General features: G+C 43.0%; 2 protein-coding genes across 2 annotated transcripts; both read left to right on the forward strand.

Moving 5' to 3' along the window:
* The first annotated feature begins 88 nt into the window (after positions 1-88).
* cct4 (chaperonin containing TCP1, subunit 4 (delta)) lies at positions 89-10,552 on the forward strand. Its single transcript, XM_071529886.1, has 13 exons — positions 89-382; positions 1,527-1,579; positions 1,666-1,755; positions 2,643-2,751; positions 3,544-3,808; positions 4,321-4,453; positions 5,166-5,305; positions 6,124-6,220; positions 6,718-6,828; positions 7,716-7,846; positions 8,489-8,723; positions 8,850-8,963; positions 10,391-10,552. Exons 1-13 carry the CDS (start codon positions 265-267, stop codon positions 10,403-10,405), a joined length of 1,611 nt encoding a protein of 536 aa, XP_071385987.1. The 5' UTR covers positions 89-264; the 3' UTR covers positions 10,406-10,552.
* Positions 10,553-12,028: 1,476 nt separating this feature from the next.
* Positions 12,029-23,579, forward strand: fam161a (FAM161 centrosomal protein A). The gene is made up of 7 exons (XM_071529890.1): positions 12,029-12,190; positions 14,434-14,699; positions 15,843-17,057; positions 17,367-17,534; positions 19,399-19,498; positions 21,232-21,356; positions 23,035-23,579. Exons 1-7 carry the CDS (start codon positions 12,029-12,031, stop codon positions 23,447-23,449), a joined length of 2,451 nt encoding a protein of 816 aa, XP_071385991.1. The 3' UTR covers positions 23,450-23,579.
* The last annotated feature ends 2,461 nt before the right edge of the window (positions 23,580-26,040 follow it).

Here is a 26,040-nt window from a genome sequence, read left to right on the forward strand (position 1 = left end):
GTAACCCATGGACGTATTAGGTGTAACCCCGCATGGCACATTTCTAGACTCCTAAACGCGTCATCTACAAGCGCCGGGCAACTTGACAGCTGGGTCCTTTTGCATCAGGAGTCGCAGCCGGTGGCTCTGGAAGGTTCTGGTCGGGACTGGAGAGAAATCCGAATCTGAGCCCATCCGCAGCCGGACAGGACCGTTTGAAGCCCGGGGATCATCTGTCCCCCTCTGAAGACTTTTAGTAACATTTTCCAACGAATATAAGTCGCGATGCCCGAAGCGATGGCGGCACCCAAAGCGTCCGGCGGTGGGAGAAACAAAGGAGGGGCGTATGTGGACCGCGACAAGCCGGCCCAGATTCGGTTCAGCAATATCTCTGCAGGAAAAGGTAAAATACTAATAAACTGTACATGCTATGGTCAGATACCCGACAGCGAATCTCATGTTCCAGTTCAGTTGCCAAAGCACCTTACGTTAATAAGCATAACACCTATCTCCAGGATGCTAGTAGCTGTGGGCTGGGCAGGGCAGGGCTAACGGTCCGGAATCCCGTTAAGTAATGTGACAGTGTAATGTGGCCTTGCTCCTGGACAAACGTACATACCCCAAAGTACAGATATAACACCTTTTACAATTTGTTAGGATCTGGACTTATGTTCGGCATACATCCAATACACTGGGTAGCAATTATATCACAGAAATCTTTAGATTTGGTCCGCCCGTTATTCTCCACAATGCTTCCTCCACCTCCACCGAAATGTGTCGCAGTAAAAGTTGAGATTTTATTAAAATCAAGTGTTGGTGGTGGGTCACTTGTCTGCCAAATTTACCATTGCAACATTAAAATTGCAAGATTTTTGAAGGGAATCTGGCGTGAGGTTCTCTCCATATAAGAGCATGCTGCTCTTCAAGATGCTCGTGACTCAACATAATCTCAGCATTAGCTAGCTCGCTTGCCGAAAGTGCAGCGCAAACTGTCACAAGCTAAATCAACCTTTCACAAATACACAGTAGATACACAGGGTGTCTACAGGTATTAAAAATGTGTTAAATTGGATTATGTAAAATTATAGTCTTAACTCGTTCTCAATACAGTTTAGTCTTAATGCACTTTGCTTGGTGTACCATATTTCTAGCAAGAATTTCACAACGGTAATGCAGAAACTATATTTGGACAGTTTTTGTTCATTTTCAGCTTTCTTTTTGTTGTGAAATTGTGTTAAATCTTGTTTTTACTGCCATTTACTTGGTGAAACCTACAGATATCCTGGATGTGAAAATTGTTATGGATATGAAAGGAGAAGAAGACAAACTATTGTCATTATCAAAAGCTGTAGAGTTTTGTTTCAACTTCATCAGCTTTATTGCTAATACAGACAAAAAAAACCCATTGGGTATGCACACAGTATTATAATATTTCTGTGATTTGGAGTCCTCCTGCCTTCACTGGATGGCCACAGAGTGATGTTGAATGTAAGTGAGTGGACTTCAGCTCTGTCGCAGTACTGACACGCCTCCTGTTTGTTTGACAGCCGTTGCAGATGCCATCAGAACCAGCCTGGGGCCCAAAGGCATGGACAAGATGGTCAGTGAACAGATTTTGGCTTCAAGCTAACTTTACCCCAGCTCTTTGGTCATACACATGTTTCTAAGTATGCATGTTCGTTTCAGATCCAGGATGAGAAAGGTGACGTGACCATTACCAACGATGGAGCGACCATCCTGAAACAGATGCAGGTGCTCCACCCCGCGGCCAAAATGGTACGTTCCACCAGAAGCTGTCAGCACCGTCTGACCGTGTCGTGTCTCTGTCTCAGACTGTCCTGCTGTGTGAAGTCTAACATTCAACACAGCAAGGTTCCTTTAGAGTTAAAAACCCATTTACTTCTAGTTTACATTTCCCTCAGCCATTTTGCAATGCAATCCGTAGGTAGATATAACATTTATTCTTTTTTTTTTTTTTTTTTTAAATGTAAACCATACGCTGCCAAACTTAGCTTGAAATTAGCTGCTGTCCCGGCTAACAAAGACGCCCTAAATAAGAAGATATGAATGTGGCAAAACAACATTTAGACAATCACCAGAAAGTAGGGCTGGGCGATAATTCAATATTATCGTTTATCGTCTTTCAGTGGAATCATATCGTGATGATATGAAGATATTTTGATATCGTGACACACATTTCTGCTGTCTGAATTGATGATGACAAGCAAATTTTACTTAAAAACTCTGATAAAATGAGGTATGGTAGGAATATTATTTGAATATTTCTGTTTTGTTTGACATCACACCTAACATTACCACTCGGTTCAATGAGATGAACATTCATTTGATTATTTAACATGATTTTGCATACTTGAACCATATCGTGATATATATATTGATATCGAGAAAAATCCTTATGATTATCATGATATTGATTTCAACCATATCGCCCTGCCCTACCAGAAAGTATTTGAAAGTAGTTTTGCTATACTCTTCTTTGATTGACAACTTACCTAGTGTGTGGTCCTGATGCGGTAAATCCCAGTCAGGTTAAAACAAATGCTCAGAAGTATTTGAGTCCCTGTCTGTTCAGATCACAGCTCACTGATATTGAGATGGGGTGTGTGTGTGTGTGTGTGTGTGTGTGTGTGTGTGTGTTTCAGCTGGTGGAACTGTCCAAAGCCCAGGACATCGAGGCCGGAGACGGCACCACCTCTGTGGTGGTGATCGCCGGAGCGCTGCTGGACGCCTGCTCCAAACTGCTGCAGAAGGGTGAGTGCTGCAGGGAAACCACCAGGGATCCAGGAAAACAGAAGAAGAAGCTATTTAATAAAACAAAAGCATTTACACATAAATGCTGACAAATGTTGATTTTGGGAATTGTGTTTTATATCATGGAGTAGTAGTAATAGTAGTTCAGGGCAAGGTTATTATCATTAACGAAATAACGAAAACTAAGTGTGAAAAAACATTTTCGTTAACTGAAATAAAAATAAAAACGAGGCTTTACAAAAAAACGATAACTAACTGAAACTGTATTGTGTGTTTACAAAACTAACTAAAATAAACTAAAATTATAGAGAAAATGTCTTTAGTTTTCGTCTTTGTCAATTTATTTCATACATAAGCCTAGTATTTTGAATTTTTGAATCTCGCCCCTGACAAATACCCGATATTACAAAAAAAGACTAAAACTAACACTGAAACTAATAAAAACTAAACTAAAACTAAGCATTTTCAAAAAATAAAAACTAAACTAGCAAACCCGCTTTAAAAACTAATTAAAACTAAACTGAAACTGGTGAGAGGGGTGGGGGATAGGGTTGGGGGTAGAGGGATAGTTGGATTAAACAATCAAAAAGTATTCGGCAACCTGTTGTATTGTCAGTAACTTGTCGATGTTGCAATAAAAAATAAATGATAAAAAAAAATAAACTGAAAACAAAAAGTCAAAACGAAATAAAAATAAAAACTAATGAAAAATGCAAAACTATAATAACCTTGGTTCAGGGTTTCTGGATAAATGAATGCAGTAAAAGTAAAACCCCTTGTCTCATCGGCCAGGTATCCACCCCACCACCATCTCGGAGTCGTTCCAGAAGGCGGTGGACAAGGGGGTGCAGGTGCTGACGGGCATGAGCACGCCGGTGCAGCTGAGCGACCGCGAGACGCTGCTGAACAGCGCCACCACCTCGCTCTGCTCCAAGGTGGTGTCGCAGTACTCCAGCCTGCTGGCGCCCATGAGCGTGGACGCCGTCATGCGCGTCATCGACCCGGCCACCGCCACCAGCGTGGACCTGCACAACATCAACATCATCAAGAAGCTCGGGTGAGCGGGAGGGCGGGAAGACAACTTACCGGCTTGGCGTAGGGCTGAACGATCTTGAAAAACTTATCTAATTGCGATTATTTTGACTGATATTGCAATTTGCGATATGATTTGCGATATTAGAGGGAATGGTCATTTTTACATCATTATTCTCATTTTCATTGAAAAACGTATTAAAATGATTATGGTGTGATTTTTGCGGGGATCTGTACCAAACAAAGATGTTTTCTTAAGTCTGTAGAATATGATGTGTAGGCCAGGACATCTCTGCAGCACCACAATATTTACTTTAAAATGGTATTTTGACACATTTCGCCTTTTACAAATATTGTGCCTCCTGCGATTTGAAAATTGCAGTAGGCCATATTGCGATTTCGATAAAATTTCGACGAATTGTTCAGCCCTAGCTTGGCGTATGCAAAATTTGCTAGAATTTGCCTGATGTTTCCCCTCACTATGGTAGTATTGACCAGGATTTCCCCAGTACTAATGGTGTGTGTGTGTGTGTTCAGAGGGACCATTGATGACTGTGAGCTGGTGGACGGCCTGGTGCTGACCCAGAAGGTGGCGAACAGCGGTGTGAGCCGTGTGGAGAAGGCCAAGATCGGCCTCATCCAGTTCTGCCTGTCGCCTCCCAAAACCGACGTGAGTCACCGACCGATAACTCATCCAGCTTCATGTTCCTCTTCAGTATGGAGACAGTGAGCTAATGCTGCTCGTCTGTTTGCCTTGAAAAAACAATACCTTTCAGTACCAGGTTTTAGTATTGGTATTGATTTTTAAGGTACCAAACCTTGAGAGCGATTGATTCTTACAATGAGACCTGACATATTCTTCTCTTCTGTTGGGTCCTTTTTATTAGGGAGTTTAATTCTGTTTTTGTCACATTCTGTACATAAAAGCAGACGTGTTTATACATTTTGGTTTATTCATGCTCCCGGCTGCAAAGATGAAAATGTATATGTAGAATGTTGCTATCATTGCTTGTATTCACTTGAAACACATTTCCCAAAGTGCGCATATATATATAATCTTATTTACTGCTCCATGACCGTCACATTTTCATCTTTGCAACCTTTTCCTGGAATAAATGCTGTTCTTCTTAGAAATCGCTCCCCCTTTTTATATTTTTGTGATGCTTTGCTTCCTTGGGACCTTTTGCCCGTCTCAACATCCTTCACAGTTGTAAATTTTACACCGAAAATAATTTATCGCATAATGAAAGGTGATCCCCAGCCCAAGCAAGTAATCCCCAGCCCAAGCCTCGTTTAAAACTCCTTTCCCTTGGCCGGAGCTGTTTTTCCTTCCTGTCTTTGGTCCTTTCTCTCCTGACCTGCTGTGTGTTTTCGGGGTCCAGATGGACAACCAGATCGTGGTGTCAGACTACGCCCAGATGGACCGCGTGCTGAGGGAGGAGCGCGCCTACATCCTCAACCTGGTCAAACAGATCAAGAAGGCCGGCTGCAACGTCCTGCTCATCCAGAAGTCCATCCTCAGGTACCGACCACAGCTGACCTGCAGACCGGGGGACGGTCATGTGTCCCACTGTTTTATTTCTTTGCCTATTTTACCCCTCACTCCCCCAGTTAGTGAGGGCTGGAACGGTCCTGCAACATGACCGCATATCTGGATTTTGTTTTAGAGCCCATTTCCCCAGATATGATAATAATAATACCTTTGTTTATATAGCGCTTTTCAAAACAAGTTATAAAGCACTTTAAATTAAATTAGAAAAAAGGCAATGGGCAAACAGTAAATAGAATTATTAGGATAAAATACAACAAAAGATAATAAAACAAACAGTGAAATCAATAAAAAGCAAGTCTAAAATAGTTAGTTTTTAGAAGTGACTTAAAAGAAGACAACAAAAGATGTGTTAGCTTCCCTGATCTCCTCCGGCAGGTCGTTCCATAACTGAGGGGCCCGAACAGAAAAGGCCCGATCACCTTTTAGTTTTAAGGTTAGACCGAGGAATGGCTAGGAATGACCTGTCAGAGGATCTCAGGTTGCAGTTGGGCTTGTAGGAGTTCAGGAGGTCAGCTATATATTCTGGAGCTAACCCTCTACGAGCCTTAAAAGTGATCATTAGAATTTTAAAATCTATTCTAAGACGGACTGGGAGCCAATGAAGTGATTTTAAAACCGGTGAGATGTGTTCTCTCTTGTTGGACCTGGTTATGAGTCTGGCTGCGGCATTTTGAATCAGCTGAGGTTTAATGAGTTTTATGATGATAGCGGTTATGATTGATAGGTGTCAGTTGAACAGAGTGAGGAAGTAAAGAGGTTTCATACTGACACTGATCCTCCTCTGACAGAGACGCTCTGAGCGACCTCGCCCTGCACTTCCTCAACAAGATGAAGATCATGGTGGTGAAGGAGATCGAGAGGGAGGACATCGAGTTCATCTGCAAGGTCAGATCTCAGTCTGTGGCTCTAACACCTCCACAGCTGCAACCATGCTGCATCCCACACTGGAGGAAATAATACTGATTAGGGACAAAAAGGAATCACATGCAACACTTTCACATCATAACAATAATGTTGTCTGAGAGCAGAGCTTCTCTTTCTTCAGCTTGTGTTACACTTTTGAGTTTCCACAGATCTTGTCATGCTAGTTTGACTCAGTCCATCTTGTAGAAATAACTGGATGCTTAAGATTCAGTGTTGTTGTGGTGGAGCTTTGGTACCTTCCACTGAACCAGAAAGTTATTTTACCATTGCACTCTTGCTCTCATTGCTCTGAATAAGATTGTCAGCTGAATGCCTAAAATGAAAATGTAAAATGCAAAGCCGCCAAGACAAATTCCTGAACATTTATTGTACTTTGCAAACAACATGACTCAGTGAGCGTGAAATGAAAGGAACCCTCTCTCCTCTCCTCTCCTCTCCTCTCCTCTCCGCCCCTCCAGACCATCGGCACCAAGCCCATCGCCCACATCGACCAGTTCACCCCGGAGATGCTGGGAACAGCCGAGCTGGCGGAGGAGGTCAGCCTGGACGGCTCCGGCAAGCTGGTGAAGGTACGCTGCTCGTCTGGACCAGTTTAATCACTCTGGATAAAGGTTCACACAGCTGCCTTGGTGATTTACACTGAACTAGGGCTACAACTAACGATTATTTTCATTGTCGATTATTTTCTTGATTAATCGATTAGTTGTTTGGTTTATAAAATGTCAGAAAATGGTGAAAAATGTGGATCAGTGTTTCCCAAAGCCCAAGATGACGTCCTCAAATGTCTTGTTTTGTCCACAACCCAAAGATATTCAGTTTACTGTCATAGAGGAGGAAAGAAACCAGGAAATATTCACATTTAAGAAGCTGGAATCAGAGAATTTTGACTTATTTTTCTCTCAAACCGATTAATCGATTATCAAAATATTTGGCGATTAATTTAATAGTTGACAACTAATTGATTAATCGATTAATCGTTGCAGCTGTTCACTGAACCCCTACCAGCTGCAGCCTGACCTCTATGTTGAGGGGGGGAAGAAAAGAGAATTTCCTTGTGATCAATAAAGTTTCACATTACATTTGAATGTGCAGTAACATTATGATCATCTGTTTGACATCGTGATGATAATAGTGTCAGTAATTTTGCATCAAGCTGATTCTATGTATTAAGCTCAGGACTTATTGAAACTGGCTGTTACAACTTACTTATATAGCAGTTTTCAAAATCAGGGGTAAATTACATAGATTACACAGCAGCTGAAGACCAAATGAGCAGGAGAAATGAAGCAAAGGGAATATAATAAACTTAAATAGAATAAGACCACGATACGGACTGGTCATTCCAGTGCCTGCCTATACTCTACTGAAATGTTTTGGCTGCAGTTTATGCCTGAATCACCCAGCGTTCCCCTCACAGAGAAGCAGCCGGTAAACCTTTCCATGTTCCTCTGTGCAGATCACAGGTTGTACGAACCCCGGCAAGACGGTGAGCATCGTGGTGCGCGGCTCCAACAAGCTGGTGATCGAGGAGGCCGAGCGCTCCATCCACGACGCCCTGTGTGTCATCCGCTGCCTGGTGAAGAAGAGGTGGGTCCCAGACGGTCCCAAACACCATGTGTCTGTTTTTAGAAGGATTTTTTTAATGTAAAGATAGAAATCACAAAGTGGGGCTGTAACCTCCACTAAATGAGACATCATTAAATTTACTTCACTGACTGTGCAGCACTTTCTAATTTTGTGTCTGAAAAGTTAATTGTAGCTAAAGTCGCTTTGGGTGCAGTATCACTTTGTGGAATAGTTTTGTGGATGTGAGTCTTCGTTATAGGGCTGCAACTAACGATTATTTTCATTGTCGATTAATCTGTCGATTATTTTCTCGATTAATCGATTAGTTGTTTGGTCTATAAAATGTCAGAAAATGGTGAAAAATGTGGATCAGTGTTTCCCAAAGCCCAAGATGACGTCCTCAAATGTCTTGTTTTGTCCACAACCCAAAGATATTCAGTTTACTGTCATAGAGGAGGAAAGAAACCAGAAAATATTCACATTTAAGAAGCTGGAATCAGAGAATTTTGACTTATTTCTCTTAAAAAATTACTCAAACCGATTAATCGATTATCAAAATAGTTGGCGATTAATTTAATAGTTGACAACAAATCGATTAATCGCTGCAGCTCTACTTCGTTAACCCCCCCCCCTCCTCCTCCTCCTCTTCCTCCCCTCCCTCAGAGCCCTGATAGCCGGAGGCGGAGCTCCAGAGATCGAGCTGGCCCTGCGGCTGGCGGAGTACTCTCGCACCCTGGCGGGCATGGAGGCGTACTGCGTCCGGGCGTACGCCGACGCCCTGGAGGTCATCCCCTCCACGCTGGCCGAGAACGCCGGTCTGAACCCCATCTCCACCGTGACGGAGCTGCGCAACAGGCACGCCCAGGGAGAGAAGACCGCCGGCATCAATGTCCGCAAGGTGGGTCCGCTCTCCTCTCGGCTCCACTCTCTGCTGCTTGGGTTCATTTTAGGGGTTTCCACCTTTTCCCATGAGTGCCAGTAACGTTCTGACCTGGTTTGCTGTGTGTGTGTGTGTGTGTGTCAGGGTGGGATCTCCAACATCCTGGAGGAGTTGGTGGTGCAGCCTCTCCTGGTGTCCATCAGCGCTCTGACCCTCGCCACAGAGACGGTCCGCAGCATCCTCAAGATCGACGACGTGGTAAGAGCCCACTCCTCATCTCTGAATTAAACTGATAATGCAAGTCTCAGTCCTCTAACAAGAGAACTGCGGTGCAGTTCGTTAGGAGTGAGATCGTAATCTGAACCAACTACAGGAAACGACCCAAAACACAAAGTATTATGAGTAGAAGGAGACGGATGTTGACATTTGATAGCCAGCAGTTCCTCATGCTTGGAAAGGCCTAGCAGAACAAAATGAAGTCTGGACTGATGCTCATATTCAGCTGTTTCTTCATGTGTTCTGAACTGGTATGAACACCACAGAAGAAGACAGTCCATCATGTTGGCTAAAGTTACAGGAATTGGAACCAAAATCTCTAAGCTGCCAGGACGACAGGTTACCAAAAACTGTCCAATAAACGAGCTGCTTGTGAGTCATGTGACCTGGTTCAGTTGTAATTCGTCAGTGTGAACCTAAACAAAGCAAATGTAAAAATACAACACAGTAAACTTTTCCATTGCAGTTTGGCCAAACTCAGTCTCAAGACCAGAACACATTTGTCAAATTTGCATCCCAGATAGAAAAAGTGCAAGAATCCCTGCAGGTCCATAACAGATATTAGTGAAGCTTGAATTGCAGCAGTGTTAATTCATTTTTTGCTGAATTTGTGTGCACTGATGTCATATTGAAGTCAAGTGTAAAGCTGGACTGTACTGTACAGAAAAACTAGTTCATGCATTTATTTTCAGCAGGCTAGACTATTGTAATGGTGTCTTCACAGGTCTTAGCAAAAAAGTCAATCAGACAGCTGCAGCTCATACAGAATGCTGCTGCCAGAGTCTTCACTAACACCAAGAAAGTGGATCACATTACACCGGTCCTCAAATCACTGCACTGGCTTCCTGTGTGTCAAAGGATAGACTTTAAAATCCTGTTACTAGTCTATAAAGCACTAAATGGTCTCGGGGCCCAGATACATTTCTGATTTGCTCGTATGTCATGAAGCACCCAGACCCCCTCAGGTCATCTGGGAACAGGTTTACTCAGTGTTCCCAGGATCAGAACCAAGCCAAGTGAAGCAGCTTTTAGTTTCTATGCTGCCCACCTGTGGAACAAGCTTCCTGAATACCTGAGGTCTGCTAATACTGTCAGCTCATTTAAATCAGGGCTTAAAACATTATTGTTTACTGCGGCTTTCCAATAAATTAAATACGTAACTTGATTTTAATCTTTAACTCTTTATTTGCTTGTTTTTGTTTTTATTGTCTTTTAAATGTAATTTTAATGTCTTTTTGTCTTCTTGCTTTTAATGTCCTTTAAATGCAATCTTAATGTCATCTTAATGTCCTATTTTCAATGTATTTCTATGCCCTTGTAAAGCACTTTGAATTGCCTTGTGTCTGAATGGTGCTATATAAATAAAATTGCCTTGCCTTGCCTTACTGAGCAGCTGTTGTGTGTTGCAGGTGAACACCCGGTAAGCGGCCCGTCTGCAGCGAGGTCTGTCCTGAAGCTCGTACCTCGAGGGATCACAGCACTCTGCCGTCTGTCTGTTCAGATTTCCTCTATAGATGTTACGTTGCGTAATTTAATAAAAAATTACTTGTTTCGTTTTTTTTGACACTCCAGCTCTTGCCTGTGTCATTCTTTTGTCTCAGCATGAGGGGCGTGGCCCTGCAGTGGGTCACAAGCTCATCCCTGGAACATGAAGAAAATTTCTGATCTAAAAATTTCGTCTTTATGAAAATGCCGTTTTGCTAGAGAATGAATTGTTGCAGCCTCGAGGCTTCCACCAAAAAAATTAATCATGTCAAATAAAATTGGACTGATAAATCTGTATCTTTTATAGTAAATATCTTATCTCAAGTCATGCCATCCACCTCTGATATGACCACAGCTACAGAAAAACAGTCTGGAAAACCTGACATGACATTTTATTTTCTTTGCAGATTATTAATTTAATTGCTCAATAATATATCTTGTAAATTAGTTCTTCATTGAAAGGCAGTGTCTCCCTGCCATAGATATGTAAAACTAATAGAATTTCATCAGTCTGGGTTTCAGTGGAGAGTTTTAGAGGCTGACAAGAATATATTCTGGTGGAAACACAGAATACTTGTAATGTTTTGGCATGAAAAAGGTAAAATTTAAAGATGCTGGATATCAGCTGCTTCAATACAAGTATATTGTCATCACCCAGTCGGCTCCTCACTGCCTGCACAGGAACATCAGTTGCAGCTTTCATCACAGTGTCTGACTGCAACACTATCAGACTTTTTTGTTTGTTTCTCCCCTCTCTGCTGTTAAGAGTGTTCTCTATTAAAATATTCAAGAATTACACAATTTCAGACATAATTTACAAAGTCAGCTCACTTATGTGATGCAAAACAATAGTGGAGAAGATTGTGTAAGGCCAGTGTGTGTGGGCGGGTGACATCATTCAGCAAATAATTCATAATATTGTATAGTAGATGATTTTTTTAATTAAGTTTCTTTTTTTTTTAATAAGTATCAGAGACTGCTAACAACATATAATCAATTTAAAAATACTTTTATTTGAAGTTTTTTTTTTTTTTTTTTTTTAGAGTTCAACAACAAATTGGCAATGACAGTTCTTTCTATATCACCAGAGTAAGCTGAGTACAGTAAATATGTGTCAAAGACAATAATCAAAAGGAAGTAGAGAAAACAAAAACAAAACAAAGAAAAGAAAGTAAATTAAAGGGGGGAAAAAGAAAAAAAAACAAAACAAAGAACAATATATACATTCCAGGGGTTAAATTACTTTATACTGCGCGTGTAATAGTGTAATTTTTGGGCATTCATGCTTTTCATGCATTTTATAGATTTGGAAAATGTTTCTAATTCGTTTTTAAAGGCTGTTAAACAGGACATGGACGTATCAGACCCCCACTTCCTGACACGCTCCGTCACTTCCTTCACAACCACGCGCCTCGTTGCTAAGGAACGCACCTGCTGCTGCTGCCTGGTTACCGTGATATTCTTCGGCAGAGAGCGGCTCTTCTTACAGCAGCTCTAACGTACTAATTTAACTTAATATATTTTTTTAAAGTTTCAAAAACGGAAACCAAGACGGGGAAACTATGGCGAACGCCCACCGGACAAACGTCTTGGTGACTTCGTGTCTGAAAACGCCGGTAGACCCGCACACTAAAGCCCCGTTAGCTTCGTACGAGCGCGAGAGAGTCCTGCCGTATAACGTTACAGCAGCAGGACATATGGACAACCGACACTACGAGAAGGAGGTAAGACAGACAAATGACATGAGTGATTGAGCCTGGTGTCTCCTAAAACCCCTCTTCTCTTTTTAATCCCTTCAAAATGTCTCTTTGTGTCGCCTGTCTTCAGTCATGTAGCTTAGTTGTAACGTTAAATTAAAAAAAAAAAGTTAGGTAAACTCCAGTTAGTAGTCAGCACAAAGCAAACAATCAAACTATAAACGAGTTTATTTCCATATTAGTATTCATTTCGATTTTATTTCCTTAATTAACACGTGACTGAATCTAATTACTATATTATAAATTGTGATTCTGAATCATAAAGGTTTATACTGGTTTGAGAAGTTGTGAAAACAGGTTTATTTTTCAGTACATCCCTGCCTGTCTTATTTCAATGCAATCAGAATACTGCTGTTGCATATAAATGCTTGTTGGATTGAAGGGAGTTTTTGCCTCCCATACACAATGTATAGCCTACCCTAATAGAGTCATAATGTATTTTAACTAGTATAATTTTATTCTGTTTGTTCACTGTTTGGATGCTAGCAGTGTTGAACGAAGCAGACACACTTTACTTTCTGATGTTGTCCAGTGAGGAGGCGGCTGACAGTTCCAGGTCAGTCTGTGTGGTGGAAGGGATTTGACCTGTATAATTTGTTGGCCTGACTATTTTTGGCCTCGCGCCTCGACTAGATTACTGGACGTCACAGTCGCTTCATAATCCCAGACGCTTCTATTTCCTCTGGATGACAATGCTGCTTTCCCTCCCAGGCAGGATCCTATAGCAGTTTTCCTATTTTCCAACTGAAGCTGGTGACCTGTCTGTGGAACACCTGACGATAATGTGAGCAGCGATGGAGGCAGACGTCAGACGCAGGGTGTCTCTCTGTCAGTTGAGCTTTACAGCCGGCCTCTGTGCCCCGCCATATGGCCAGTCTAACTACTAACAGGAGATAATAGGCTTAGGGCCTGGAGCAGCCACTTGTCATTTCTCTGTGCCTCATAGCGGGGCTAGTGCTGGATGTTAGACAGACCGTCCTGTAGCCAGATGGTTCCAGGTTCGATCCCCCATGACCCCAAGTGTAAACCCTGCTAAAGTGTCCTTCAGCAAGACAAGACTATCTCTACCCCCCTGACCTCTGACCTCCATCCAAAACACAGACTCCCCCTCGGGGAACAATGAGGAATCACAAAAATGTCCTTATGTTCTGTCAGCTCCTCATGATCTTACTCTGTTGTATATTTCAATGACGCTGAAATATACTAACATCAAGCATGTGTAGGCCAAAATCCCATCATGGCTTGTCTTGGTATGCAGCACAGAAATATGGAGCCAACTACAGACATACAATATAGAAGAATGTGCCAAAGCTTTGCCACCTCATCCTTAACAGAAGACAATCATTCACGAGTGTCTAAATTTTATAATGCAATACTAAGATTGTTTTATATTCTTTGTGTTTGTGTGTGTGTAATATGACCTCTATTTTTTGTGTGTGTGTGTTTGGATGTATATGTGTATCAATGTATCTGTACGAATGTATGTACTTATGTGTGTGTGTATATTTGTGTGTATGTATATATGTATATACATGTATCTATCTGTTCTAGTGGTTTTTTTTATGTGTATTATTTTTAGCCTGTGCCTCATAATGCTAAATGAGTGGTCCTCAACTTCCTTTTCTATTGGGGTACTGTGTTTGTTGCTCTGTTTGACCTGTATGTTGAGGAGTGACGCATAAATAAAATTATATCTTATATCTATCTATCTATCTATCTATAATGCCGTTCACCTTATTTACTGTGAAAAATGGCAAATATAATGGCAATAATATGGTCTTTTATTAAATATCATATATCTGCCAGTCAGTGTCGCCCACCTCTGATATGATGGAGGTTCCTCCCTGATCACAGCCACAGAAAAACAGCTAACACTAAAAGAATTTAATTAGTCTGGGTTCCAGTGGAGAGTTTTTGTGTCCCACGATGGTGTTTCAGAGCCTTTAAATATATTGAATATTGGCACAAAATGTTGGCAGCTCGAATACAAAAAAATATCAGTATCAGTCTTCAAAAACCCATATCAGTCGAACCCTAATCCATTCCCTGTGTAGCTCAATGGGCAGAGCGTGGCACTAACAGATGTAGTGTTAGCGGTTCAATTCTCACTTTCCCACTGCACATATTAAAAATCTATGCACTAATGGTACAGTAAGGTGCTTTGGATAAAAAATGTCCACCAAATGGCGTATGCCCTTTGACCTCTCCAGGTGGAGTATGAGGACTCGGGCTCTGAGTTCAGCGAGGAGGACTCTCCGGGGAAGGGTAGCCCTCCGATGATGAAGGACTACAGAGCGGCAGGAGACCACATCAACCTGAGCAAAATCTTCTTCTCCAACGAGGAATACTACAGCAAGCTGGAGGAGCTGAAGAAGGCCCACCTGCGCACCATGGCTGAGCTGGAGAGCATGTACCGCAAGAAGCTGCAGCTCCAGTCCACAGAGCCTCTGGACAGGCCGCTGGAGGCGGGGCACAGGCGGGTGGAGTTTTCTCAGGACTAGAGTTTATAACCTCCTCCTCTCCTCTCCTTGTCTCCTCTCCTCCTCTCCTCGTCTCCTCTCCTGTCTCCTCCTCTCCTCTCCTTGTCTCCTCTCCTCCTCTCCTCTCCTCTCCTCTCCTCCTCTCCTCTCCTCTCCTCTCCTCTCCTCTCCTCTCTCCTCTCCTTGTCTCCTCTCCTCCTTCCTCTCCTCTCCTCTCCTTGTCTCCTCTCCTCTCGCCTCTCCTCTCTCCTCCTCTTCTCTTCTTGTCTCCTCTCTCCTCTCCCCTCTCCTCTCCTCTCTCCTCCTCTCCTCTCCTCTCCTCTCCTCTCCTCTCCTCTCCTCTCCTTGTCTCCTCTCCTCATCTCCTCTCCTCTCTCCTGTCCTCCTCTCCTCTCCTTGTCTCCTCTCCTCTCTCCTCTCCTCTCCTCTTCTTGTCTCCTCTCCTCCTCTCCTCTCCTCTCCTCTTCTCTTCTCTTTTCTTCTCTTCTCTTCTCCTCTCCTCTCCTTGTCTCCTCTCCTCTCTCCTCTCCTCTCCTCTCCTCTCCTCTCCTCTCCTCTCCTCTCCTCTCCTCTCCTTGTCTCCTCTCTTCTTCTCTTCCTTTGTGTTCATCAACCAAGACATCCTTGCAACCATTTGAGCGGGGTAGTGGGGCAAATACAAATCCATGATCTTACTCCATTTGGCCTGAAGGGGGCACTATAAGACAATGCCCTATCACAACAGTTTAAATCATTATTAAACTTCAGAAATATGCTGAGTAGAACAAACCATTTCTGGAAAGATATTTTAAAATAGGCCAATAGGAGCGTCTCTACACATGTCGAAAATTTGTGTCTCTTCAATTTTAATGTTTCAGTATACATGCTCAATGGTCAAGTATAGCCTAACTCAACTGTGTATGTGGATGTGTGTGATCAGATGACTTATAACAAGCCGGTATTATGAGTTACAAGGCGTTTTATGTTCTTGTTTGGTCCTTCGAATTTGGTGCTTTGAATACTTTTCTAGGTTTTATACGTTATTGATGGTATTTTAATTTTATTTTAATCTTTACTTCAATGCCATATCGTGAGCACACAATTTATGAATGCTAGGTGCTATATCATAGTAACAGTAGACCATTAATTTTTCTCATTAGGCTATCATGGCTGAAGACCAATCCAGCAGTTTCACAGCATTTGAGGAAGGCCCACTCTGCTGTTGAACTCAGGAGAGGCTCGGGGCAGTCGGATGAAGAGGGAGCCGCCAACAACGATGTGGAGAAAGGCCTGCTTTGCTCTCCCAAAGAACACATCAAGGACATGTGGCAGGGCTTCAAGCTGTCCCCCCTCAATCGCCACCCGTCCTCCTCGCTCCAGAGCCTACCAGGAGACGAGAGGAGCCGCAAACACTCAAAGGGAAAGAAGAAAAAAAAAGATGCAGAACAGGAGCCTTGGAAACACAGAGTGACCGTCCCGAAACCGTTCCAGATGACGCTGCGCGAGGCTGACAGACGGAGGCTCGGCATCAAGACGCGCTCAGAGATGGAACTGGAGAACACAGAGCTGCGACGCCAACTGGAGGAACTGACAGAGTGCCAGAGGAAGTTCCGCGCCAGCCCGGTACCGGCGCACGTTCACCTCCCCCGCTACGAAGAGCTGCAGGAGCGGGACGAGGAACGGCGGCGGACCATGCGAGACCGCGAAGAACAGCATCGTCGTGCCGTCCAGAAGCCCTTCAGCTTCCTGGAGCGGGAGCGACTGAAGAAGGAGCAGAAAGAGGAGCAGCTGCGCCACCTACAGCCCTCCGCCCAGGAGGGGGCGAAACCCTTCAAGGCCAAGCCCGTGCCCAAGGCGGTGTACGTGGCGGCGTCCGGGGAGCAGATGAAGGAGGAGCAGCTGTATCGGTCCATCAAGATGCAGATGAGAGCAAAGGAGTTGCTCTACAGCGCGTCAATGCCACCCAGCATGCTAGCGCGACGACTCAACGAGCGGAAGAAGACCAAAGATGACGCCACCGCCGCTGAAGGGGACAACAGCTTCTCCCACTCGCCCAAGATAAACAAAGACGTACCTGACTTCAATGCCAGTTACAAACGCTTCCAGAAGCACCTGGAGGACAGAAAGGAATTGAGGCCCGTAACCGCGTGCGAACCCTTCCAGTTAAGGACGTCGCAGATCCCCTCGCACCGCGAACGCATCCTGGCCGACATCGAGAAGGAGCAGACCAGCCCGCGGGTGCAGCGCTGGCCTCACGTCAGCCCGGGGCTCGCCCGGACGCCCAACTCCAGCCTCTGCTCTTCCCTCTCGGGCAGCCTGGAGCTCCTGCCCGCCAAAGTCACAGACGCCACCAAAATGCGCCAAGAGGCTGTGAGGTACCATTGTAGAGCTCACACTTTTTTAGATGAGCTAGAGAGAGCCTCAGAACTCAGATGCCCTGTTTAGACTTAGTGACCTTCGTCCTTATTTTGACTCCACAAAGGGTGAATTCTCATGGACCTCCAATCCCCCATTTCCCCCAGTTTGCTTACAACCCCAGACCTCCAAAACAGTGTTTATCCCTCATAGTCGATCATTGTACCCAAATCCTCAACTCCCTGCCCCCGCCAATGTCCCACCTCCTCCCCCAAAGTCCCTTCTCCAAACCCTTCCATCATCTGTGACCAGATTGTCTCCCTGAGTAGAAAGGTGCTTGAGCAGAGGAAGAAGGCCGAGGAAGAGGAGGAGAGGTGGAGAGAGCGACAGAAGCGGAGGGAGAAGAAGCTGCAGAAGGTGGTGTTGAAGCGCGCCCAGGCCAACGACCCCCACCTGGCGCTCTCACAGACCCACCAGACCAAACTCAAAGAGTTCAGGTACCCCGAAAAACAACCAAGACTACTGCAGCCCTCCCTCTCACCCCAAGTCCCACATTCAGTCACTGTGGTCTTACTTGTCGTCATGAAAGTTGAGTTTCACAATTATAATAATGAAATTATGATATCAATAAATATTTACATTAATCAATAATTAAATGTACCATTTTATTTTGAATTACTCCACAATAAATAATTAAATATATCAATACAGTTCCCTCACACTTTATGATATTTTCAGTCATTTTTAGATGGGCTGGTTTTTCACAGTTTATCTTCATTCACTTACAAGGAAACAATTATAAACTTATACTGGTTATACATGGTTGTTTTTCATGAGAGTAGTTGAAGAATCTGGCTAAACCTGAAATGCATGCACTCTGTTATCCCCACACAAACATCAGAAACATATAGACATTGATCATTTAAATTAATGGGAGTAATATATGTAACTATGGGCAAATGTTTTTAGCAAAATAATCCAAATTGATCATTAAACAAGGTGTTGAATTTGATTTAAAGCGATATGTCCAAGTGTAGTAGCTTCTTGTGCTTAATTCAAAGTTCCTTAGCCACAGTGGGCAGTGACTGGCAATAATCCAGACGAATACAAAAGATCAGTGTCCACAGGTTGTTTTCTTGCCATCTGTTTATTTTCCTTTTACAGATCCATTCACCCATAGTCAATGCATAACTTAAATACTTGAAACAAACTAAATAAGACAAAAAAACTTAATTTGAATGAACAAAAGAAAAAAACATGATCCTCAGCATGGTCAAAAGACTGTACCTGCCAGGCCACTCCCCTGCTTGCCATGATCACCTGAGGCCCTTATGCCTTTCTCCTGCCAGCAGGTGGGGTAGAGACTAACACAGTATTTTGTTTTTGCATTTTTTTTTTTATATTTATTGTATTTTTCATATACAACACAGAACAAAACAGCTCAGACATGTCATGACAAATAAAATGAGTAGGTAAGAATAAGAAATAAAAAATAAAAATAGTGGACATTATATCCATCCCCAACCCTAACCACCCCCACAACAAACAAAGGCAACATCAGATAAATATATATATATATAAACATATATATATTATAAATATATAAACAAATAGCAAGGTTACAGGAAAACTGGCTAACACAGTAACACAGTTTTCCTCACTTTTGACTCATACACCAAGGGTTATGAAACATGTTGGCAGAACCAGCACAAGCCTGACTCAAAGGGCTTTACATGCAATATCAAGTCTGCTGGTGTTTGACTGATAATTACCTGGGAACCAAACTACATATTCCAGTTTAGCCTGATTCCTAGAGAATTTTTCCAGGAGTGTTGTCAGACCAAGAAACCATCTGAATATGACACTACAAAAACAGGAGTTATACTTTCATATCAAGCATTATGTAATAACATTGTGTTTCAGTTCAATTTCTGAGGTTAATACATATATCTAGATTACAGTTGCAATACCGATATTCACTGATTAAGTACAAACAAGCTCTCAAATTAATTTGTATATTGCTGGTGTTGGGCAAATCTAGGTTTATACATGAAGATTTTTAGCAATGAAGAAAGTAATCCTTATTTTCCTATTGATGGTCCCCATGTATTTTTAAATTATAACATTTTTTTTTTTATTTTTAAGCGTGATAACATGATGACACTCACTGATCACCTATGTTACCATGTGAACTTTCAATTTAATTAAGAAAAAGGAAAACACAAAAATTTCAGTAACATGGCTTTTCGCATTGGTAGCGATATGTGGTACTGACTGTGTTGCTTTGTGTGGGGTTAGAGGTTGAAGGTTTCTTGTGGGTGTCAAGGAAACGGATGATCCTTAATCCTGTCTCATATACAGGAAACAAGACCTTCTGCGCAGGAGGGAGTACCAGCAGGAGATTAGAGAGATCCAGGAGAGGGTGAAGGGAAGACCGCTGCTGCTGGAGCAGGTGGCACAGGTGAAGTGTGATCGCTGCTGAGAGAGGGTGCCGAGCGGGGACATACTCACTCTCACTCACCCTCTAACATCCAAGTAGAGTATAATTACATCAGATCCTGAGTATTGGTAAATGACTGCTGTGTCAAATCCATCTACAAGGCCTAGTACTCAAGAGTATTTAAGAGTAGGCAATACTGAGCTGATTGAAATAAAGACAGACTAGTTGATTAAAATGAAGCGTAGAACATTGATGAAGACCCTCGAGTTAAAACGTCTTTTAATTAATGAAAGTGATTTTGGAGCATAGTGTGACTTCTCTTCAACCCATTATCTAAGAAGATGTGTGTATGACTAAATCAGTTTTACATTAGTTGATTAGCCAATTAATTAATAAATTAATCAAGAGTGAATTGAAGGTGAAATGACCCCCGCTGGAACCCTTAGATGGAATAAAATGTTTATGGGAACATTTTGTGTAGTAATGGAGAGTAATGACGTTCTAACTTGTTAAACAGCCAACAGAATAGAATGAAGCTTTAAAGGAAAAATCCACCCTAAAACACTCCTCCACTGAAAGGAGCCTCAATAGACCAGAATGCAATGCAGCCACAAGACAGGTTGGGTTATGAGTAAGAGGTGCAGGTCATTCTGGGAAATGTAGGAAATCACTAACTGCAGTAGAAGTAGACGAGGCAGGTTGAGGGAAAGTAGGATCACCAAAAATGTTAATTACAACACATCACAAAGTAACCCCTGGAATGCATTGAACATCATAAACTTATGATATCTAACACTGTGCGAGTATCTGAGGGTGTTTTTTTTTTTTCAGTAGCTGTGATTATAATGGCATTATAACATCTGTTTTTTCTTTTTTTTTTAAAGCATTTGTTTATTGGGATTTTTGATGAAAATTAAATCAAGGATACAATGTAAAAGTTAACATACAATGTATACAATTGCCCTTTCCCTCCCCCAAAACATCTCATCCAGGAAAGAAAAACAAACAAAGAAAAACAGGAGTTACAGCTATGTTAATGAGATAAAAGATACAGTGCATTTCCATTTAGACATATAAAGTACAGCGAATGTACAGGACAATAGAGCAGTAACAACCAGAGGAGTGTCATACAAATGTAGAGCATAGCATAAGAATAATAGATATTTTCAATACAAATGTACATACTATAGTATCAAACACCTATATAGGACTAGCCAGGAGAGGATTCATGAATCCAGAAGATGTTGCAGATCTTCGCTTTCAAAAAGACGTAGAAAAAGGCCCCAAATTTTGTAGAATTCACAGAGCTTACGTTTGAGACTATGTTAGTTTTTCCACTGCAAGACAGGATGATAGTTCTTTAAACCAGTGGCTTATGTGAGGGCATGACACATTTTTCCAGTAGATCGCGATCAGACGTTTTGTGTGAATTAAGCAGACATCAACCAATTTTAATTTCATGCCTTCCCAAAGATAGACTTTCAGGGTATAGGCCCAAGATGCAGAGTTTGGGACTAAGAGGGATGGGCTTAGAGGTTATTTGGGAAATTAAACTTATTACTTCTTTCCAAAATGTTTGCATCTTACAGTGGAAAAGGGTTCCTTTACGAGTTTGGCATTTAACACAGGTGTCTGGGATGTCTGGATTAAATTGATTTATCTTTCCAGGGGTAATGTATGTTCTCATTATCCAGTTGTATTGAATCAGTTTAAGTCTAGAATAACATCCGTCTTAACATGCGTTTTGCAAACAGAGGAATGCCAAGCAGGCAGCAGAGAAGCGCTACACCGACGCCCTGCGAGGCTGCGACCTGACTGAGGACTTCATCAGCAGCAAGGGGGCCAGATCCCAGCAGCAAGACTCAGGATCCACACTCAGGTAGACGAGACATCTGACCAGCACATCGGTCAAATCCAGTGTATCCCACTACTAGAACTGGAGAGCGGTTTGTGTGTTTGTGTGTCCTGAGAGGAGAGGAGGAGAGGAGACAAGGAGAGGAGAGGAGAGGAGAGGAGATGAGGAGACAAGGAGAGGAGGAGAGGAGAGGAGAGGAAAGGAGAGAGGACAGGAGACAAGGAGAGGAGAGGAAAGGAGAGAGGAGAGGACAGGAGACAAGGAGAGGAGATGAGGAGAGGAGAGGAAAGGAGAGAGGAGAGGACAGGAGACAAGGAGAGGAGATGAGGGGAAGAGAGGAAAGGAGAGGAGGAGAGGAGAGGAGAGGAGACAAGGAGAAGAGAGGAGAGGAGAGGAGAGGAGGAGAGGACAGGAGACAAGGAGAGGAGATGAGGAGAGGAGAGGAAAGGAGAGAGGAGAGGACAGGAGACAAGGAGAGGAGATGAGGGGAAGAGAGGAAAGGAGAGGCGGAGAGGAGAGGAGGAGACGAGAGGAGAGGAGACAAGGAGAAGAGAGGAGAGGAGAGGAACAGGAGAGGAGGAGAGGACAGGAGACAAGGAGAGGAGATGAGGAGAGGAGAGGAAAGGAGAGAGGAGAGGACAGGAGACAAGGAGAGGAGATGAGGGGAAGAGAGGAAAGGAGAGGAGGAGATGAGAGGAGAGGAGACAAGGAGAAGAGAGGAGAGGAGAGGAGGAGAGGACAGGAGACAAGGAGAGGAGATGAGGAGAGGAAAGGAGAGGAGGAGAGGAGAGGACAGGAGACAAGGAGAGGAGATGAGAGGAAAGGAGAGGAGGAGAGGAGACAAGGAGAAGAGAGGAGAGGAGAGGAGACAAGGAGAGGAGAGGAGAGAGGAGAGAAGACAAGGAGAGGAGAGGAGGAGAATAGGAGAGGAAAAGAGAGGAGAGGAGGAGGTTCTAAATTCTAGTTCATATCAGTTAAAGCTGCACTCAGCAGCTTCACACATGGGCGGCTCCACACGGCAGCGAGAGGCAACTGCTTGATAAGTTTGAACTTACTTGAAAGTACAGAAATCCTGTCAGGTGACGTCAGTAAACGTCACTCAGCTCGCTCATGTTCACCAGCCGGTCTGTGCTGCTTTACACCAAAGAAACCAGAGAGAAGAGAGAGGGGAAAGATCAGAGCGCTGCTTGCTGCTGTTCAGGAGACAGTTTGAATTTCACTCTTAAGTTTTGATTCCATACCAACACCGGAATTAAATTTGGACAAATCAGGTGAATCCCATCTTAATATCAGTTAGTGGGGATGGGACGCTCTTCTCTGTTGCAGTCCCACTTTGTGATTTAGATTGATAAAAAGTAGTGTATTTCTACAGAAAAAAATGCCTATTGCAGCTTTATGTTCCATGTTATTACATACAATCTGTAATACATAATGTAGAATGATATCTCATTACCCCTGATCTTAACGATTTATTGTCTTACTGTTTTATTGTCTGTAAAGCACTTTGTTTCTCTGTTTTGAAAACTACAATGAAAAGAAAGTTTTTTTATGATTAGTATAGATATAGATATAGCTGTAAGAATACAGTCTGCCATCCAGTTGCAGAATCATGGAAAACTATTTAAAGCCAAATAGCATAATTAGCTCTGTAATCAGAAAAGAGTAATCTGCTGACTGTGTTGTTTTGTTGATGTTTTTTCAGTGACAAGGAGGAGTCAGACACGGGGTATGAAGCTGTGCACTACAGAAAGGTCTATCTGGATGACGAAGAGGGTGAAACAGACCCAGAAGAGAGGGAGGCAGGCAGAGAGGAGGAGGAGGAGGAGGCTGACGGAGCTCCGTTAGGCCGCCGTGAAGGAGAGGACGCCGGTCACTACTCAGATGATGATGATCACCACGACTCAGACGACAGTTACCGCTACTCAGACGATCATGAGAATTACTCAGACGGCAGCGAGCGCGACCTCGATCAGGACGACAGGAAGCAGGAGAGCGACGCCGCCACAGGGCGCTACGCCGGCCACGGCGACAGGAGCAGCCAGCACAGCCGCAGCAGTCAGAACTCTGACGGGGAAATCAGAGCAAAATCAAACAAGGCAAGCGAGGAGGAAGACTGAGAAGGACACATCTGCTTCCTGTTGAAGTGTTGCAACAAGATTAGACAGTAGAGATGTTGTAAAGAAAAAGGGAATGGTTAAAACTTAAGAGGGCCCAAGTGCGCTGACGGCCTCATAGCCATATTATGTTGTAAATAATGTACAAATATACAGAAAATGATTCAAGCAGGGAAAATGTATGATAGCATAGCCTAGAAAAATTTCAACATGGGGGGGAAGATATTGATGATGCGACAGTTACAGGAGGAGAAATGTACAGTATTTATTATCTCTGACAAGACTATGACCAGTTTGTTGTCACACTGGGACAATGTTAAGACAGAGTTAATGTTTCTGTATACTAGGTGTGTACTAGATGTTTCTAGATGTTTACACTCATGGTATTGGAAGGCACTTTGGATAAAAGCAGCCACCAAATGGCATATGACATCACAAGAATGGACTGTTTTGTTGTTTTTCCCACCTGTAGTCATTCTGACTTTGCATATAGCACACTGAACCATATACAATAAACCTGTTAACACAAAAATGACATTGCTTATTTTAATTTCTTATGAAGATATACTTTAAGTTTTAATGTGCCGTATTTCATTGGTGGGGGCTTGTTGCTGTAACCCCTCATCCAAGGGCAAACACAACCACATGGGCTCAGAGGGAGGCTGAGTCCGATTGACAGCGCCATTCAGCCTATAGTGGAGCAGGACGAATCTACTGACGGACCAATCAGACGCCGCAGGGGCGTGTACATGGTCCAAATTTTACGCGGCGCGCGACGGGCCGAAGCACCGAGATGGAATATCCCGGTCTCAACCGGTTTCAACCGGTCCGGGGTTTGAAGCATGAGATCAGAGGAAGAGCACACTTGCACGCACTAAAACATCTCTGCTACCCAACAGTATATGCGAATAGAACCAAAAATAAAAAACGAGACTCTTTTATTTCGTGATTATGACCCGGAATACCGCTCCAAGTGTGACTCCGTAAATCTGTGTTGCTAGCTTAGCTTACGTTAGCCAGGGGACCCGAATAATCATTGACTTGTCCATTAGCACGCTAAGTTGCTATTAGCATAGTGGGAATCGACTTAATCACTGTTAGAGAAAAAGATGTTTCAGACTGTTTGAGGACAAGGAACATTTGGTTGTGGTAAACTGCGGAAAGTATTATCACGTCGCCAACTGAGAATCGATAAGTATCCAACGCCAACATTACAACATTATAGCATTAGTCTTATCCGGGGAAGCTAACGTTAGCTAATTGGCTATCGGATGTCAAGAACAGTGTGGAATTCAGAACGTGTGCCATGAGATAACGGTAGATAGTTATATCAGTTTCTGGTCAGTCAACGCATTAAGAGGACAACATTGTTTTGTTTTCAACGGAAAAACAACGTCAGTTAACCAATCTTTCTTTTCATCGGACGGACAGGAAATATCAGGTAAGCTTAGCCAACATTAGCCTGCCTAACGTTGGCTAGCAGTGTGCATTGGTCAAGTTCAGAAGTGATGTGATGTTTTGACAAGCGGTAACAGTTAGCTTCACAAACCAAACATAACACAATGCTTGTTGGCCGACAGACTGACACCTCCAACACTTGTGCTTGCTTCTACTGTTGTTTAAGTATTTTAACTGCTTACAAGAATTGTATTGGTCGTTTCTAGTCGATAAAGCGAGGGTAACTCAGACTTGAAGCTAATTCGTTTTAAGAGGGAGGGTTTCGTTTTTTGTGAATGCTGCGTCACTCCTGCAATTAGCCAGACGGGGTCACAGTTTCCCCCAGTGTCAGTTTATGCTCCGCTTCTATCGGTGTCATGATTGGGGCATGTGGGTTAACTAAATCCTCACGTGGCTGCCTGTCGACACGTTTTGGCTGAACAAGATGAACTTATCTCTTGACTACTTGTTAGCTACTAGGATGTTTAAGGAAAACTAACCAAGTTCATGATACTTACACGAGCTAATTCGCCACTGTGATTTCAATCACCTCTTAAAACACTGAATAGACTTACTCCATACCATGGTTTTGATTTTGTCCACTTTTGAATCTTGTATCTTGTGTATTTATTTTTAACCACTGTTTCTTTTGAATGTGTCCTAGTTTTTAGCTCCTTGGTGTATTTTACCATGAGTGTTAAAGCACTTTGTGAACTCTACTTTTAGATTTGTGTATTACTTGTATGCTTTTAGATGATGACATTATGCCTATTATTATTATTATTATTATTAGCCTCTACTTAGGTTAAAGGAAAACTCTAAGTTCATTGTTTCCCCCTCCCTTCCCCACTGAAGCTCTATGCCAGCAGAAATGACCATGTTGGCGGATCATGCAGCCAGACAGCTGCTGGACTTCAGTCAGAAACTGGACATCAATCTGCTGGACAATGTTGTCAACTCCATGTACTATGATATAGGATCCCAGGTGAGGACGACTCCACTCCACTGTGGGGTTTTTGTTAATGTGTCTGGGCAGGATTCACCACTTTTTGGCACTAGAAAATGCAAAGCTGCCCTTTTATCAGCAAGCCCTTTACAATTTGGTTGTGCATTGACAGAAATTAAAGACTTATCTGCCATTGATTATAAATGGTGTA

The sequence above is a fragment of the Centroberyx affinis genome, unplaced genomic scaffold, assembly GCF_046629955.1.
Source record: "Centroberyx affinis isolate AG114_WGS23_722 - 3 ecotype Tasmania unplaced genomic scaffold, CSIRO-AGI_Caff_v1 ptg001846l_1, whole genome shotgun sequence".
Classification (NCBI taxonomy): domain Eukaryota; kingdom Metazoa; phylum Chordata; class Actinopteri; order Beryciformes; family Berycidae; genus Centroberyx; species Centroberyx affinis.

Coding starts and splice junctions, on each gene's coding strand:
- cct4 (XM_071529886.1), top strand. CDS start 265: ATGCCCGAAGCGATGGCGGCACCCAAAGCGTCCGGCGGTGGGAGAAAC. Junction 1,580..1,665: donor CCAAAGGCATGGACAAGATG/GTCAGTGAACAG, acceptor TGTTCGTTTCAG/ATCCAGGATGAGAAAGGTGA. Junction 6,829..7,715: donor GCTCCGGCAAGCTGGTGAAG/GTACGCTGCTCG, acceptor TCCTCTGTGCAG/ATCACAGGTTGTACGAACCC.
- fam161a (XM_071529890.1), top strand. CDS start 12,029: ATGGCGAACGCCCACCGGACAAACGTCTTGGTGACTTCGTGTCTGAAA. Junction 17,535..19,398: donor ACCAAACTCAAAGAGTTCAG/GTACCCCGAAAA, acceptor TCTCATATACAG/GAAACAAGACCTTCTGCGCA. Junction 19,499..21,231: donor TGCTGGAGCAGGTGGCACAG/GTGAAGTGTGAT, acceptor TTTTGCAAACAG/AGGAATGCCAAGCAGGCAGC.